This window comes from Drosophila elegans, unplaced genomic scaffold (genome assembly GCF_018152505.1).
Source record: "Drosophila elegans isolate 14027-0461.03 unplaced genomic scaffold, ASM1815250v1 contig_524, whole genome shotgun sequence".
NCBI classification, from domain to species: Eukaryota; Metazoa; Arthropoda; class Insecta; order Diptera; family Drosophilidae; genus Drosophila; species Drosophila elegans.
In genome coordinates, this window is record NW_024545907.1 from 319,061 (window position 1) to 335,142 (window position 16,082).

At 40.6% G+C, this 16,082-nt stretch overlaps 1 protein-coding gene across 1 annotated transcript in view; it reads right to left on the bottom strand.

Annotated features, from left to right (window-relative positions):
* Positions 1 to 16,082, bottom strand: part of LOC108149950 (sarcoplasmic calcium-binding protein, beta chain) — a 216,450-nt gene that overhangs the window by 90,036 nt on the left and 110,332 nt on the right. The window contains exon 3 of the mRNA XM_041709974.1: positions 15,851 to 16,017. Within this exon, the coding sequence (XP_041565908.1) occupies positions 15,851 to 16,017 (167 nt within the window). The remainder of the gene's footprint in view (positions 1 to 15,850; positions 16,018 to 16,082) is intronic.

Consider the following 16,082-nt stretch of genomic DNA (forward strand, 5'->3'; position numbering starts at 1 on the left):
TAAAATTATCGTTCCCTGGTAGCTTTGTTTTTATAACATGCTCTTTCTGCTATCGAGTCGGTTTTTAATAAATTTTCCAATATGGATCAGTCAATCGAATGTATTACGACCTACAGTACAATATGACTTTGTTGATGAGTTGCTTGAGTCATCTTTAACAAAAGTAAACCATGTTCGAATTCACTTAATCGCTGAGGGCATGATTCTTCCCAGAGTAGCACCACATACGCAACCTGAAGATTCGTTTCATCCTACTTTCGATGTGACAATCGACATGGGTACCGTTAAGGAAGTATACTAAGCGATTACATTGGTTTCGCAAGGCAGACTTTCTGAGGCTAAATCATTTTATATCTGGCTTTTATTTGTCCGATTTCTACTCATGGCATACAATGACTGATGCCCTTTTTTTATTCTGCAATAAAATCTTTTTTTAATTCTTGTGTTCCGTGGTACAATTCGTCTATCTCCAAGAAACCACCTTGGCTTAACAAAAAGCTAATACACCTAAGAAATGTAAAGTTCTGACATAATATAAACAAACCGGGTTTCAATTTGATTTTCTAAATTCATAAATGCTAAACGAAAGGTCTCTGCTATTAGTTCGTTATCAATTTGGTTCGGCTGCGTGCTTAGGTATAGCGTGGAAGCTCTGGGCAAACCCTTCTTAAATTGTTCACCTTATCACTGGAAGCCTTCCCATTTCCACATACTTGGAAAGAGTCAAGGTAGTAAACTGGATGTCAACAATTATAGACATTTGCAGCACCTTTGTAAATTAGTTTTTTCTCCGTGTCAATACGGATTGGAGATCAAGCACCACTAGCCTTTTGGAATACACTTCGTTTGTGAAAAAGGGCTTCAAACGTTATTTTTAAACAGACGTCATTTAAACTGACTTTAGAAAATAATTTGACTCTGTGAGTCACTTACTTCTGGTTCGGAAACTCGACCTGTTCGGGTTTTCAGTTGATCTATTTAGATGGATCTTAAGTTATCTGAGTAACATGACTCAAATGGTCCTCTTTAAAAATTCAACTTAAAATCCTTCCGTGTTCTCGCGTACTAACGTCCGCTGATGATTTTAAATTATGTCTGCAGTATAAGAATATGCCCTGCCACAAAGATTTAAAGTCCGATGTAAATTTCTTTCAAAACTGGTGCCGAGATAATTTTACTAAATGAAGTTAGTAAATGACTTAGTGATGACTTTTTGTTACGCCAATTCAAAATACGTGACTTATACTTTAAGTGACTGCTTTTTGGATGGAATTGCTCTTATAAACGATCTTGGCGTCCTTCTTGACCGAAAACTACAGTTTTTTGATCATATTTCATCCATTTCCCATTCTGGCGGAGCCTGAAACAGAGTCTGAAGAATTAGCCCCAAAGAAACTTAAGCCCCCACCTATCTTTATTCGGAAGAAGTTCTCCAACGTCCTAGTCAACAAAATAGTTGAGCTTGTCGGAAAAGATAATTTTCATGTTATTCCGCTTATGAAAAAGAATATAAGCGAAACCAAACTTCAAACCAAAACCGAAGATGATTTCCGAGCAGTGTCGAAGTACTTAAACGATGTCAAAAAGAATACACGTACCAGCTGAAAAGTTGAAAAGGCTTACAAGTTGTGCTCACGGGAATAGAACCCGATGTGGCCCCCTCCGAAATTATAGAGGCTTTAAAAGAAAACGGTTTTTGCGCAAAAAATGTTATAAACATTATGAACAAAAACAAGAAGCCGCACCACTTTTCAATGTCGAGCTGTAGCCAGGCAGCAGAACTTTGAAAAAAAACGCAGGGTCTTCTGCACCGTAGGATCACAGTAGAAGAGCCGCACAAACGCATGAAATCACAAACGACACCAGAATTTTTCTTCGCAAAAGCAGCCAGGTCATCATTTGGCCCTTCAATTACTACCAACAGCATTTCCTACGCCAGTGCTCTAAGATCAGGCACAGCTCACATAAAGCCGAAAACAGATAACATACAGCAGGGCATGGGACAGCCACAAAGTAACATGGAAACTATGATGATAACTTTGCAACAAAATATGATGGAATTTATGTCCTTCATGAAAACCACCATGCAAACTCTAATGCAAAACCAAAATATCTTGTTACAAATGTTTGCAGCTCAGCAGTCCAAATAAATTATGCCTAGCCTCCGAATAACTCAGTGGAACGCCAACGGTGTTTCACGGCATATACCTGAAATAGCTCAATTTCTGAACGAAAATCACATCGACGTTATGTTGCTGGCAGAAACGCATCTCACCAGCAAATATAACTTTCAAATACGAGGATACACGTTCTACGGCACCGATCATCCAGATGGTAAAGCACATGGCGGAACCGGCATCTTAATAAGAGACCGTATCAAACAACACTTTCACCAACGGTTTGAAAAAAATTATCTGCAAGCTACATCGATAAAATTATAGTTGGGCAACCTTGCCATTGCCACTGTCAACTGCCCACCCCGCTTTACAGTCTCCGAAGACCAATTCATAGACTTCTACAATTCACTTCGAGCGCGATTTATAGCAGCCAAGCACACTCACTGGGGATCCCACCTTGTGACCCCCAAAGGAAGGCAACTATATAATGCACTCATCAAAACATGCAACAAACTGGACTACGTTTCACCAGGCAGTCCTACATACTGGCCTACAGATCCTAGGAAACTAACTGATTTAATTGATTTTGCTGTGACAAAAAATATTCCTCGCAATCTAATATCTGCAAAATCGCTTTTGGATAACTTTTAACTAATAACTTTTCTTCAAAACCTGAAACTAATCGAGCACCCTTGCAGGCTGACGTCGCATCGAACCAACTGGCTGAAGGTAAAAAAGTACGTTAGTTCCCACATTGAACTAACTCCACATCTCAACATCAAGGAGGACATCAACTGCTATGCCGATGCACTGGAGTCTGTACTCGTCGCAGCAGCCAAAGTCTCTACACCGCAACGGAGGGATGGGCACACAAACCAACACAAAACTAACCTTGAAATCGAACAGCTTGCTTTGGAGAAAAGACGTTTGAGGCGTGCTTGGCAAATCAGCAGACCGCCATCCTCAAAACAAAGCCTTAAGGAAACTGGTCGCCGACTTACCAGGGCTCTAAGGCACGAAGAAGAAAAAGCACAACGCCAGTACATTGAGAATCTTTCACCCACCAGCACCAAGTATCCCTTGTGGAGGGCCCGCCCAAATCTAAGTGCGCCCGCCGAAACAGTAATTACCATAAGAGACTCTTCAGGTATCTGGGCCAGAAATAATTCAAATAATTCTGCAAATAATTCATTCACACTACCGTCGTTGTCAATTCGAATTGGAACTGAGACGGCGCCAATTCTGGTTCAAGCAAACGAAGTTGCAAAAGTCATCAGCGAGCAATTAAAAAAAAAAAGATTAAGATGCTAATTGAACTCCCAAACTGTGCAGTTGAGGTAATTTGTTAACTCTTTAACGAGTATATACGACTTGGATACTTCCCAAAAAAATGGAAAAAGTCGGTAATCATAAAGATCCCAAAGCCAGGAAAAGATCACACAATACCAGCTTCATACAGACCGATAATTTTAGTATCGTGTCTGTCAAAACTCGAAAAATACCTTTTGACGCGCATATTCCCATATCTGAAAGAGCACAACGTTATTCCGGCACATCAATTTGGCTTTCGAGAAGACCATGGTACAATAGAGCAAGGCAACAGATTAACAACAGAAATACGAACTGCATTCGAGTTTCGGGAATATTGCAGTTCGGTATTCCTTGACGTTGCGCAGGCTTTCGACGGTTTCCGGCTCGATTGCCTTATGCATCAAATCAGAACGTTACTGCCGGAAAACACTAAGAGGATACTTGAATCGAACCTTTACAACAGAGCCTTCGCCGTGAGATGAAACACTACAACATCCGACGATTACACGAAAGAGGCTGGAGTTCCTCAAGGTAGCGCCCTTGGTCCAACTCTATTTCTCCTTTACACCGCAGATATTACCACGAACGAACGGCTAACTACTTCATCATCAGTCATCTTGACTGTCAGATATAGTTTTGAATTAAAGATTTTATATAGCTATTGTTAGTCTCAATTCAGAGAAGATTTATTAAATAAAATATCTTAGCTTCATAGACGAAGACCTTTTAAGATAAAATCAGCTTGACACAAAAGCTCAGCAAATGAAGAAGTCTCTTTTGCTGGCACACATCTGAGCAGCTGAGCAAGTAACGAAGTAGACAGATCCTGTACATTTGCGTTATATCTTCGAAATATATTCCAGTAAAACATCACAACTCATTCGTTTGTACTACCGTCGCCTCCAATACTGAAACAGTAACGGAGTCAATTGTGATTTAGCTACACGAAGTTACTAAAGTCGTCAAACAGCAATTGAAACTAAAAAATGTGTCAAGGCTGTGCCTTGATTACCCCAAAAATACTAATTAAACTACCAAACTGTGCAGTTGATGCCTTTTGTAAATCTTCAACGGGATCATAAGACATGGCTTTATCATACACTACTAGCTATGTTCAGACAAAAAAAAATTGCTCTCGTGTCCATCATAACTGCTCGAAAAGTGCCTTCTGACGCGAGAATGCAATGTTACCATAGCTCAAGTCGACAGAACAGACTCAGCAATACGAACATCAGTCGATAATCGGGAATACTGCAGTGCGATATTCCTTGTATCGACTTTCAACCGAGTCAAGTTTGGTGGCCTAATGCATAAATTCAGAACGTTCTTGCCCGAAACAGTCGTATCGAAGCTTAGAAAATACATCTATGACTAAAAGCTAAAGGCCTTCATTGGATTATAAACGCTTGTTGTCTTTTCTGCATGAACTTCAAGGTCTTGGTAAGGCCAGAAAATCTGTTACGTTCTGATCGCCATCTGATTCGAATTTGCCGGCTGACGGATTAGAAGGAGAACCAATCCCCCATATCAAGTAGTTGACAACTATGCAAAACTTTTAAAGTACGAGTACAGCCGACAAGCATCGAATGGAACATTACAAATTTAAGAAACCGTGGGATACTGGTTCAGCTGATTTCTCGGGGCTCGGATGTAATTTGAAAATCTTGAAAAATTATTTTCGAACATTATGCCAGGTTTAATCAAATATTGAAGATATATGTCACCAAGACAGGGGAAGATTGCAAGTGGAAGAAGTATTTATAAATGAGAAACCAACGATAGCTTGGAGGTGGTGCAAAAATATCAAGTCACTAAAGAAAATTATTGCTAATCTCTGAACCAGTCGAATAGCCGATACAGCAAGCAGTACGATCGATCACTCAAGCAGACGTCATTAGGAGAGAAAGGGTCGGAGTGCCGGGTGCACGAGGAAGTAACGGGTCAGCACCGGACTTCGGATCCAGCTGTAGTGTCGTTCGCAGAGGGCAAAAGGACCTTGGATCTATATAAGCAGGCTGAGCGCAGGAAGCTAAATCAGTCGTCTCTTACCAGTCAACAAGTACCAGTCATCACATGAACCAGTAATCAGTCCACCAACGTAAAGAACCAGGTGGAGCCGTGCGGAGTCAACAAGGAGCAAGATCGCTCCGTCGAGACGTTCGGGACTCAGAATTTGAAGTCTCCGAACTGAGACACAGGTATGTGAGGTTCTTAAGGCATCACACGGCTAAGCCAAGGCGCTTTGTTAAAACTTCTCTTTCGTTTTCAGCTTTGGCGTTTTGCCCGGCGTGTCAGGCCGAGTTGCACAAAATAAATCCTACGACAAGGAACCATGGGCTCGGAAGGCAAGTTGTCTAGAACTAGTTCCCTGCCTACAAGGATTGCACTGGCGAACTCCGGCGTATGTCTGATCGACAAGCCCGGAAGGACGCGCGTTAGATCGGACGGTGACTCGAAAGGAGAATGAGTTGAGAGCACAGCAGTTCATCGCTAGAGTCCCAGAACGGCAGCTGACCGAATCCCGAGAGCGTCCTGCAGACGCAAGCAAGGAACAATGCCTGGAGTTCGCGGCAAAAAGGCTAGGGTGGAAGCCTTCGTCTAGAACCTATCGTTTGTGTCAGGGATTACGTTGGCTGTTTACGGCGTACGTATCGTCAGGTTAGAGCTGAGCAGGCATTCGACACGATCGGCCGGGACATAGCAAGAGACAGGAGGCTGCGGCTGCGAAAGGAGTACATTGAGAACAAAGTGTCTGTTCACCCTGTTCTGAGGAAGGTGAAACATCCCCAAGCTTGAATAGCCGCCAAGCCAACGGCAGTAGAAAATACCCCGAGCACAACGAGTGGTGTTGCCACACCATGTGGCAAATAGACAACAACAACGTTAAATAGAATTACAACTTCTTTGCTTTCCAGGTAAAGTTAAATTTGGCAAAGGACAATAAGCAATTTTCATATAGAACACAAAAAATAAAAATTAATTGTTGCGCAATTCGGTATTGCTTACGATGACAGAAGCCGTTAACGTCTCCTGGAGTTTGAGTTAAATTGGTTGTCCCGAGCAAAAAATGATTTGGCTTACGATGACAGAAGCTGTTAACATCTCCTGGAGTTTGAGTTGAATTGGTTGTCCCGAGCAAAAAATGATTGGGCGTTAAAGGTTCCGGATCGTCTATGTTAATGGGTAGATGAGTCAAAGGACGGCTATTTATTATATTTTCAGCCTCAATAAGCAAACTCCTTATGGTTTCGACGTGAGGCGCTTTCTTCTTGAGCGTTACGCTTAAAACTCGTTTAGTAGACCTTACCAAGCGTTCCCAGAACTGGGATTTGAAGGGCAATTAAACTACCAATCGATGGCTTTATTTGACATTTCCGATTTAATGTAATCCCAGTCAAAAAGGTCCTTAATCTTTTTAAGCTCAATATCTGCTCCAACGAAATTAGTTCCCATGTCCGATCGTATACTTATTGGAACACCTCTTCTGTAACCGAAATTCCGTATACATAAAATACAAATAGTCTGTTGATAAATCAGCAGCCAGTTCCAAATGCATGGCTCTGATTGTCAGACACGTAAAGAGTGCAACCCATCTTTTTTCTTGCCGCCTTCCGATGGTTACCATAACCGGACCAAAGTAGTCTAGTCCTACAAATGAGAAGGGTCGTTGAAACGGTATTACTCTCTCTTTGGGAAATTGACCCATGAACGGAGTGATTGGCTTGGCATTACGATTCTTACAGTACTGACAATTGGACTTTGCTCGAACGACCGCATTTCTTAAGTTTGTGATCCAAAACTTGCATCTTATTTCGTTTACAATGGTCTCATAATTTTGATGATGGTAAGTCTCATGATACCATTTCACAATTAGTTCGGTGAAGCTATGTCGAGAAGGCAATATTATTGGCTGTCGTTGAGTTACTGGAATTTTAATGGCGTAGTCCAATCTCCGCGCAACTACTAAAACGCCATAAGCATTCAGCCTTGGGTAAAGGGTGTAAATGTAACTATCCTTAGTCACAGATTCTGAATTTTGTAACTCTGCAACCTTTTCTGGGTGTACTTGGTTTTGCACAACTTAACTTCAGCAAGGAATAACTCATCTGCGGATAATTCTTATTTTTCTTTGCCTTGAGTCTGATGACAATTCTGACAATTTTTTACGAATCTCAAAGACCATCGAAGATAGTTTGAAAATCGGCTGATATCCAAAAACTCTGTGTATGTGGTGGTTCATGTTAGTTTTACGCCTTTCAATGCTGTCATTTTATGAAAAAGTGAAGTCTATTATTGGCCAAGAATCTTCTTCAGCAAACAAAAACTCTGGACCGCCGGTCCATTCGCTATCAACAACGTATTTTGGACATTTGCTGGTCTTTGTTGCCTTGTCTGCTATGTTTAAATGCTTCCGATGGGCAACGAAAGGCTTAAACTGTCGATGATCTGATCGAATCCAAGAAATGACTGTTCTAGAGTCTGACCAAAGCGTTGTCCTTTTTACGTTACTTTCTAAAATAGTTTTCATTAGACGCGTACCCAACACCGCTGCTTGCAGCTCAAGTCTGGGATTAGATAACAATTTTAACGGAGCGCACCAGGTCTTTCCGGCAATAAAGGGTAGTTTAACACCTTCACCACAAGATACGCGCCAATATGCTACAGCTGCATAGGCATGTTCACTCGCATCCACGAAAATGTGCAATTCGATATTATCCTTAAATTGTTGAAATTGTTTTGCTTGCTCTAATTAAAGCACCCAAAGCTTAAATTTCCAAAATACATTTTCCGGGAACATATCATTCCAGTGTATCCCAAATCTCCAAACATCTTGGATCAAGATTTTGCCATGTATCATTAGGTCTGCTAACATTCCAAAGGGATCATAAACGGACATAACTAGACTTAGCAGTTGGCGTTTAGTAGGGCACTAAATTTTCGGTATTTTGTGCGTTAATGTTCTTTATGTATTGCTCCAAATATAAGGACAGTCATCTTGTATGTGTCGACCTGAGCATTTCGATTACCATGTCTCCAAAGAAACATCAACGAATCTTGATCTTCTCTACGAACTTGCACTTGCAAAAATATTTCCTTGATGTCAGCAAATACTGCTTCTTGTCCTTGCCTGAATTTAAAAAGAATCTTCGTCAATGGTGGGTTTTCATCAGGTTCCTTTAAAAGCATGGTATTTAGAGAACCACCATTGATCGTAGCCGCCAGGTCAAATACCAATCTCATCTTTTTGGGCTTGTTTATGTATACGACACCGAAGTGAGGTAAGTACCATGTTCGTGGCCCAACAAGTGCAACTTCACGATCAGACATTTTGACCGCGTATCCTTTATGTATGAAATCATATTCCTGCATTTTCCCGAGTCCGTGCATTTTGCTTTCTTCGTCCTCTAGCATCTGAAAGCCATTTTGTAGCTGTCCGGGAATTTAATCACATCTTCTTTCCAAAGAAGACCAGTTTCATAGTATTTATCTAGTCTTTTAGATGTGTTCTTTAATATATCCCTGGCTCTAGATATACTTGTAGATTCTAAAGGCTGAATTGGAATCTTTACACCAAAGTTTTCTGTAGTGAAGTAATCTGATATCATGTCATGCATTTCCTGTTCAGGGTTGTCTTCTTTGGAACCGGAGTGTGGACAACAGATAATGGCGATGATCCTTTGTCTGGGTCATCGGTGGAACCATAAATAAGCCACCCTAACGGTGTTTTAGCTGCAACTAGATTTGTATCTAAGTATACACTTTTAATGTTTGCTATTAAGTGACAGGTATTAATTCCAACTAAAATCAAAAGATCTGCAACTGTATAACAGTTTATAGAGATATTTCTTAGCAGAGAATACTTTTTCGTGAGCTTCTCGACATCTGTGTTTTAGCTCCAGCTCATTCTTTAGCATGGTTTTCTATCCAGTTGAAAGTCAATTTTCTCTTTGGTTCAAGTATATCCAGACGTTCTGCTAATTTCTCGTTTTTTAATGAAGCAGACGAACCTTCCTGTGTCATTCTTCGTCTGCTTAATATTAACTGGGGTTGCAATGGTTGCCCTTGCAATGCTTCTTGCCATAGTGCTCAGCCAATTGCTGAAATGGTCTAAATTACGATATGGCTGAATTGGCGATGAATATTCAATCCATTGAACTCGCTTACTGAGTGGCATCTTACCTACTAAGCTCCCTATCAGAGAAGGATTTTCTAAATGCTGAGTTGCATTTGCTGATTTCAAAAATATAACCAAGTTGTCTACTTTAGAAGCGAATACGACCAACTTTTCTAAATTATTTTGTGTAACCGGTGATATTTGGTTAACCATGTTCATTTGAAGTCTTTCCATAATGTATACAACATTAGCCGGTTTAATTAATAAACTTTTAACATCTTCTCCAGCCACCCCTATTAAACTCTTTTGCAACCTCAAAAGGTTTTCCAAGTTGGTATATCCCTATGCGTTCGATGATTCCCGAAACATGGTTGAAAATACACGCCTCGATTGTGGACTGCCATTTAATTCTGGTAAATCTATTAGTTTTCTTGGATGTATACTTCGGGAGTGCTGATATTGAACTACATAGCTATTACTGTTACCTATACCATTCCCATCAACATCACCAACATTATCAAGCCCGTACATACCGATATTTTTATTTTGACGTTAAAAGGTTTTTCCAGGAACATTGCGCCTCCAGTAGCGCCAAGATAAGTTGCGCCTCCTTGTGAGCCAGGATTACCTGCGACTCTATGAGCGCCAAGATCAGCTGCGCCTCAATGCGAGCCAGGATTACCTGCGACTCCATGAGCGCCAAGCTTAGCTGCGTCTCCATGCGAGCCAGGAATACCTGCGACTCAATGAGCGCCAAGATCATCCAGTAGCGCCAAGAACTTATGCGCCTCTATTAGCGCCAAGATGAGCTGCGCCTCCAAGCGAGCCAGGATTGCATGCGACTCCATGAGCACCAAGATCAGCTGCGCCTCCAGTAGCGCCCAGAACGTATGCGCCGCCATGCGAGCCACGATAAGCTGCACCTCCATGTGACCCAGGATTGCCTGCGACTAACGATTTTGTTCCAATATTTTTGCTGAGTAGGATGTGAGCGTGCCAATGTACGCTTTGTAGTTTCTTCCAACATTTCTACAGTAGATCTGATTTCACTTTTACACATGTTCACCAAACGGGATTCAATAAGTATGACTTAGTTTGCCTGACCATCACTATTAACTCGAGCAGTTCATTCTGATTGACCAACTTTTTTATGCTTTACATCATGTCTATAATATTCCGAAAGATATCATTTACGGGGACCTTCTCTTGTAAATCCATGATTGTTTCATCCTTGTCGGAATTAATTTCTGCTTCCGATTCTGGCTGACTTTTTGGCGTCAAAGTAAATGTTCCAACCATTTCGCTCAATTCGTATCCACACGTTTTCTTACTGCGCAGATGTGTATACAATTATGAATTTCACAACTTTGCAAAATAGTTCTCCAGAAATTTCTGCGCACTTTGACGACCAGCTATTACAAATTTAATAAAGATATTGCCCCACCATGTGGCAAACAGACAACAACAACAAGTGCTCATACGGGGTGGCGAAGAAGGCGATAATGCAGAGGCAGCAAATGAAATCCTTATGCATGCCTCCGACCACCGCAGAATTTGGGGCTACCAAAGCACAAACCCATTTCATGAACGTTTCAGAAGCCTGTTGACTATGTGGCGGGCACGGACACCGGGCACGAAGGTGCTGGAACTAGCAGCTACTATTCTGCAGGATGTGCGGCAAGGTGGGTGTGCGGAGCGTAGATTGCTGCCAGTGAGCGGGAAATGGCTAGCGATCCCAGTTACATATCCAGTCTCTCCAAACTAATTTGCGAATTCATCGAAGAAGAGCAATTGTTGTCCGCAGCGGTATCGAGTTGGCGGACATACTGGCTTGCGAAGGAAGAATTTCAAGGACGAGACGACAAGTTAGATTGGCAAATGCAGCGGAATATACACACAGTGAGCCTGCTAATCCTACCAGGAGTGCTAGACTCGCTGGTGCTAGGATGAAATTTTCTCACATCCAAAATAGCAAAGGTACTACCCAAAGAGCCCGAAAGTGCAAGGGGAAATCAATGCAAAAGTCGACGAGTGCTAAAAATAGGATGCATAGAGCACTTGAGAAGCCCGAACAGCTCCCCTCAGGCTAGCCTGAGAATAAATCCAGAGAAGTGTCAAGCATGGGCATGGACTCCAGAGCACCAGCAGGCCTTTGAAGAAGTAAATGTAAGACTAGTGGCCGACACAGTACTGGCATGCTCGGATTTCGAACAATCATTCGTGTAACTATCAGACGCCAGCGATTATGGTATAGGGATAAACCTGACGAAAGAAATAGAGAAATGGCAAAAAGATCATATTATATGCAATTCGGACCCTGAATGGCGCAGACAAGAACTACTCCACCGGCGAAAAAGAATGTTTGGCAATCATGTGGGCGATCAGGAAGCTTAGATTATACCTAGAAAGATACCATTTAAAAGTGTTAACGGACCACATGCCATAACGTACAGGAAGAGGCAGCTGAACGTGGTGGCTGATGCACTGTCGAGACAGTCTCTGCCAGAAACCCTGAAGCAAGCAATTCGAACTCCGGAGTATACACACGGAGCATGCAGCTGGGTCAGGAATATGCGTGAGAAAATTAAGACACAGCCACAGAACTTTCCGGACTAACTCACCATTGCGAAGCTGGCGGACCGCTTTAACAGGCCAGTTTTGCTTAGAAACGCCCGAGTACACGTGCGGAAATTCGAGTTATGTCTAACCAGATGCAGGCAGCTGGGAAAATGCTGACGCAGATAATCCAATAACATTTCCAAGATCGATGCACGGAAACCAGATGATGCTAGTGATAATAGATAGGTTTTCAAAGTGGATAGAATTGGTGATTTCCGCGAAAGAATGAGGTTCGAAGCCACAAGGGTGGTAATAACGGACAATGGAGTACAGTTTACTAGTCAAGCATTCAAGAAATTCATCAGCGGAATGGGCAAAAATTCACAGCGCTATATACACCGCAGGAAAATCCGACATAAAGTGCAAATCGAAAAAAAGGCGATCTAACAAACTGATTTTGATTATTCTTCTCGCCACGAATATCGTAGGGCAAGCTCAGAAGACGTATGTGTTCGTTCCACCAAATTTATATAAATGTGACCTGCCAATTGGCCAGCAAGAACGCCCATAGAATTGGGGTATATAAAAGGATCTTTATTTGCCGACTTGACCCTCGGCCTACTTTTAATGAATTTACTTTGAAGCTATTATTGCAAACAGAAGAGATCTGTACACCTTCCCCAAAGCGTACCCAAGAAGAGCAAGAATGTTTTGACCATTTTATACACCCCGTCTCGAATCCAGCCAATAGGCGTTTGGAAGTCCGAAATTCAAAAATTAAGGCTCTTAATCGCTTTTCATTGCTTGAGCGACGATTTAGCCTCAAAGTCAAACACCAAGAATCCTATGTGACAACTTCAAATACTAGATTCAATTTTTCGTCATTATTTCATTTCGGTTCATTGCGTGCATAGGCAACAAAGCTTCTCTACTAAGCTCGTCGCGGTCTTTGAAAAGTCAGACAAGTTGACATCGGGAAAGTCTGTAAATGTTCTCTTACTTTGCGGGCCAACAATTTAACAGGAGCTAATTAGCTATGTTTCTGGCCATGTAAAGTCTACCATATCTGACAGGCAAGTCAAAATTTTAGTTTCCAATGGGGGCTTCAATCCTGTGTAATTATACATCGACGATCTTATAACAGGTGCTAACACGGTTGTAGAGCAACAAAAGAAGAAGTGTTATGTTCGAGTAATATTAAGTGGAGGGAAATTTTGTTTTTTTTAAATCAATAGTAACTTCAAGACCCTTGGTGGGCTATAACCAGAGGATGAACCTATCAAATCCGACGAAGAAGATGAAACTAAAGCCCTTGGACTGTTGTGGCAACCTAAAAAAGCCAGCCTAGTACATCATTATGACATTAGACGCCATCACAGCGATAAGTCTTGTCCACTATTTCATACTTCGCTTGTAAAGTTTGCAGATTTGCCGATGCATCCAAGCGAGCCTTTGGTTGTTTTATATACAACAGCATCAAAGTTGAAAATACAATCCATACCAGCATATTTATTAAGAAATCAAATGAAGCTCTTATTACCGTAATTTCCTTGCCCAAGCTAGAACTATGTGCAGCTGTCCCGTATGCTAGCAATATCTATTTGTTATTAGATTTGTAGAGTGTTTAAATCACGAGTATACATTTTTGAGCTGTTAGCTCATTGCTCAGCTACTAGAAGATAGGGTTTCGTATGTAAACAACTAATTGCTTTGCGTTGCCAAATTTGGCTGAGCCCATGTCGAAGCATCCACTCCCCCTTCAGTGTTTTAGCATCGAATAATAAATTTAAAATCATTAAACCCCAAAACAGTTAGTTTATTTTATGACAATACAAACTTAATCAATAATGATAAAGAAAACTTTATTGAATTACTCAAATATAATTTAGTTCATTGATGAAACGCTTTGTACTACATGTGAAATTAAATACCATTAGTTGACCCAGTCCTGTAAAAAAGTAATCATTTCGGTCAGAATAAGTGTAATAACTAAATGTTACATTTTTGGAACTAGCCTTTCTCCACATTTTTCTGGTAAAAGAAAAGGGACCGACTTTGTGTCGAAAACACGGCTTCTGACAAATAACCTTTGCCGTTCACTGTTCTTCAGAATGCCAAACTAAATGGTGCTAACTATTTATCTTGTTTAGACATGGCTAGTGGGTATCACTAAAAGCAAAGCAACTTGGTTCTTCAGAAAAATGTAAATATGCCGTTTGGCTTAAAAAACCCGTCTTCCGTTTTTCAGGGAACCTTCATTAATGCACTTGATGGATGGATGATATTATATTATGGTGGGCCTAACTACTATTGAGTTGGTTCTGGTAAGATTAAAAATTGTTCTGTGTATTCCGAATGTGTATGAAAGTTAATTTTTGAAAAGAAATGAAAAACGAGAAAGGTTGTGTTGTTTCTCAGTATTCAAAGGCATAATAAAAGTTATAATTGCCTCGCATACAGTACTTGTGGATAGCACAGGAAAATTAAGTGGTAAAATAGATATTAAAATGTATATGAAGGTTCATATTGATGGATTTAGAAAGTACATTTTCTTCTATTTGGGTGCCGGCTATGACATCATTAATTTCTTTGTTAGAAGTTTAAAATTGAGTCATTACTGATATCTTAGATGCTTATTTTCAACACGGTGGTTATTTCAAAGAGCGGGATTGCCGCTTTTGGTCCTCCGAAAACCCGCTCGTCGTTTTGGATAACCCCATGCACCAATGAGTAACGCGTCTGGCGCGTTATGTGGTCAGACGGCATGCTTGGCCGGTTTTTTTCAGGAGCCGCCGTAACCCTCAATGGTGAGCGCTATTGCCGCTTTTTCAAAGACTCTTTCATCCCCTGAATGCAAGATAAAGACATAAACGACATGTGGTTACAGCAGGACTGCGGTTCATATGAAACAGGCAAATTTACGGTCGGACTTTTGCGCAGTACGTATGATAATCGCCAGGAAATGGCTATGAGTATTCCGTTCAGAGGCTATTGATCCTGATCAATAATATATATACTGTATAGGGTCGGAAACGCTTCCTTTTACCGGATAAATACTTTTCAACGATTACAATATACCCATTTAATCGACGCGTAACATAACGACATAAAGAACTCAAATACCGAGGTTAGTCTAAGGCATTTTTAAATTTTCTTTATGTCAAGAAAAACATTAATGTTATATCTTGAAGTAAATTGTAAAAACAAAAGGGCTATCACTTTGTGCATACATTTTTTTCGATTGTTCCTGTATGCCCAATAGAAAGAAAACTTTTGGAGAATTGCATCTAGATAACAGACGGACAAGCGGACAGGGAAAAAAAGACGAATAGCTTGATCGACCTCCTAGTTGAAAAATATAAATTATAGTGTTGGAAACGACACAAACGATGCAAGCCTTTGACTGAAACTATAAAACTATAACTACGTGTAAATACTGTACGTATATTTATGTTAATTAATTTAAACTCGGAGCCATATACGAAAAGAATTTAAGAATAATAATAATAATAATAATAATGATATTGTATAATTCTTTTAGAAACGCAGTCTTGCTGTTTAATAACACAGGTTCACAGCCAAAAAATTTTACGAATAAAACTACCATCCTAGTTAATGTTCCATCAGCTAAGGGAAGCAATTGAGCAATTATGGAAAAGTACATTTGGTTCGTGAAATTTCAAAAAGTTCAATTTTAATTTCCTGTGTATCTAATGTGAAATCAAGTCATTTTGCCGTTTAAGTTTACCTTATCGTCATCAGCAATTGCAGAAATTTCCTCCCATAAATTTTTCATAAGTTTTTTATAGTCATCCAAGCGAGCAGTGCTGCAGTCACCTTTTCCTTCAACGACACAGGCTCTCACTGCCATGCATAGAAAGTCATTTTGATCCAAGAATCCATTGTTGTCAATATCTAAAAATAAATCAAATATTTCAACCAATTACATTCTTCTCGTGGCGAGGTGTGGGGGTAAATGT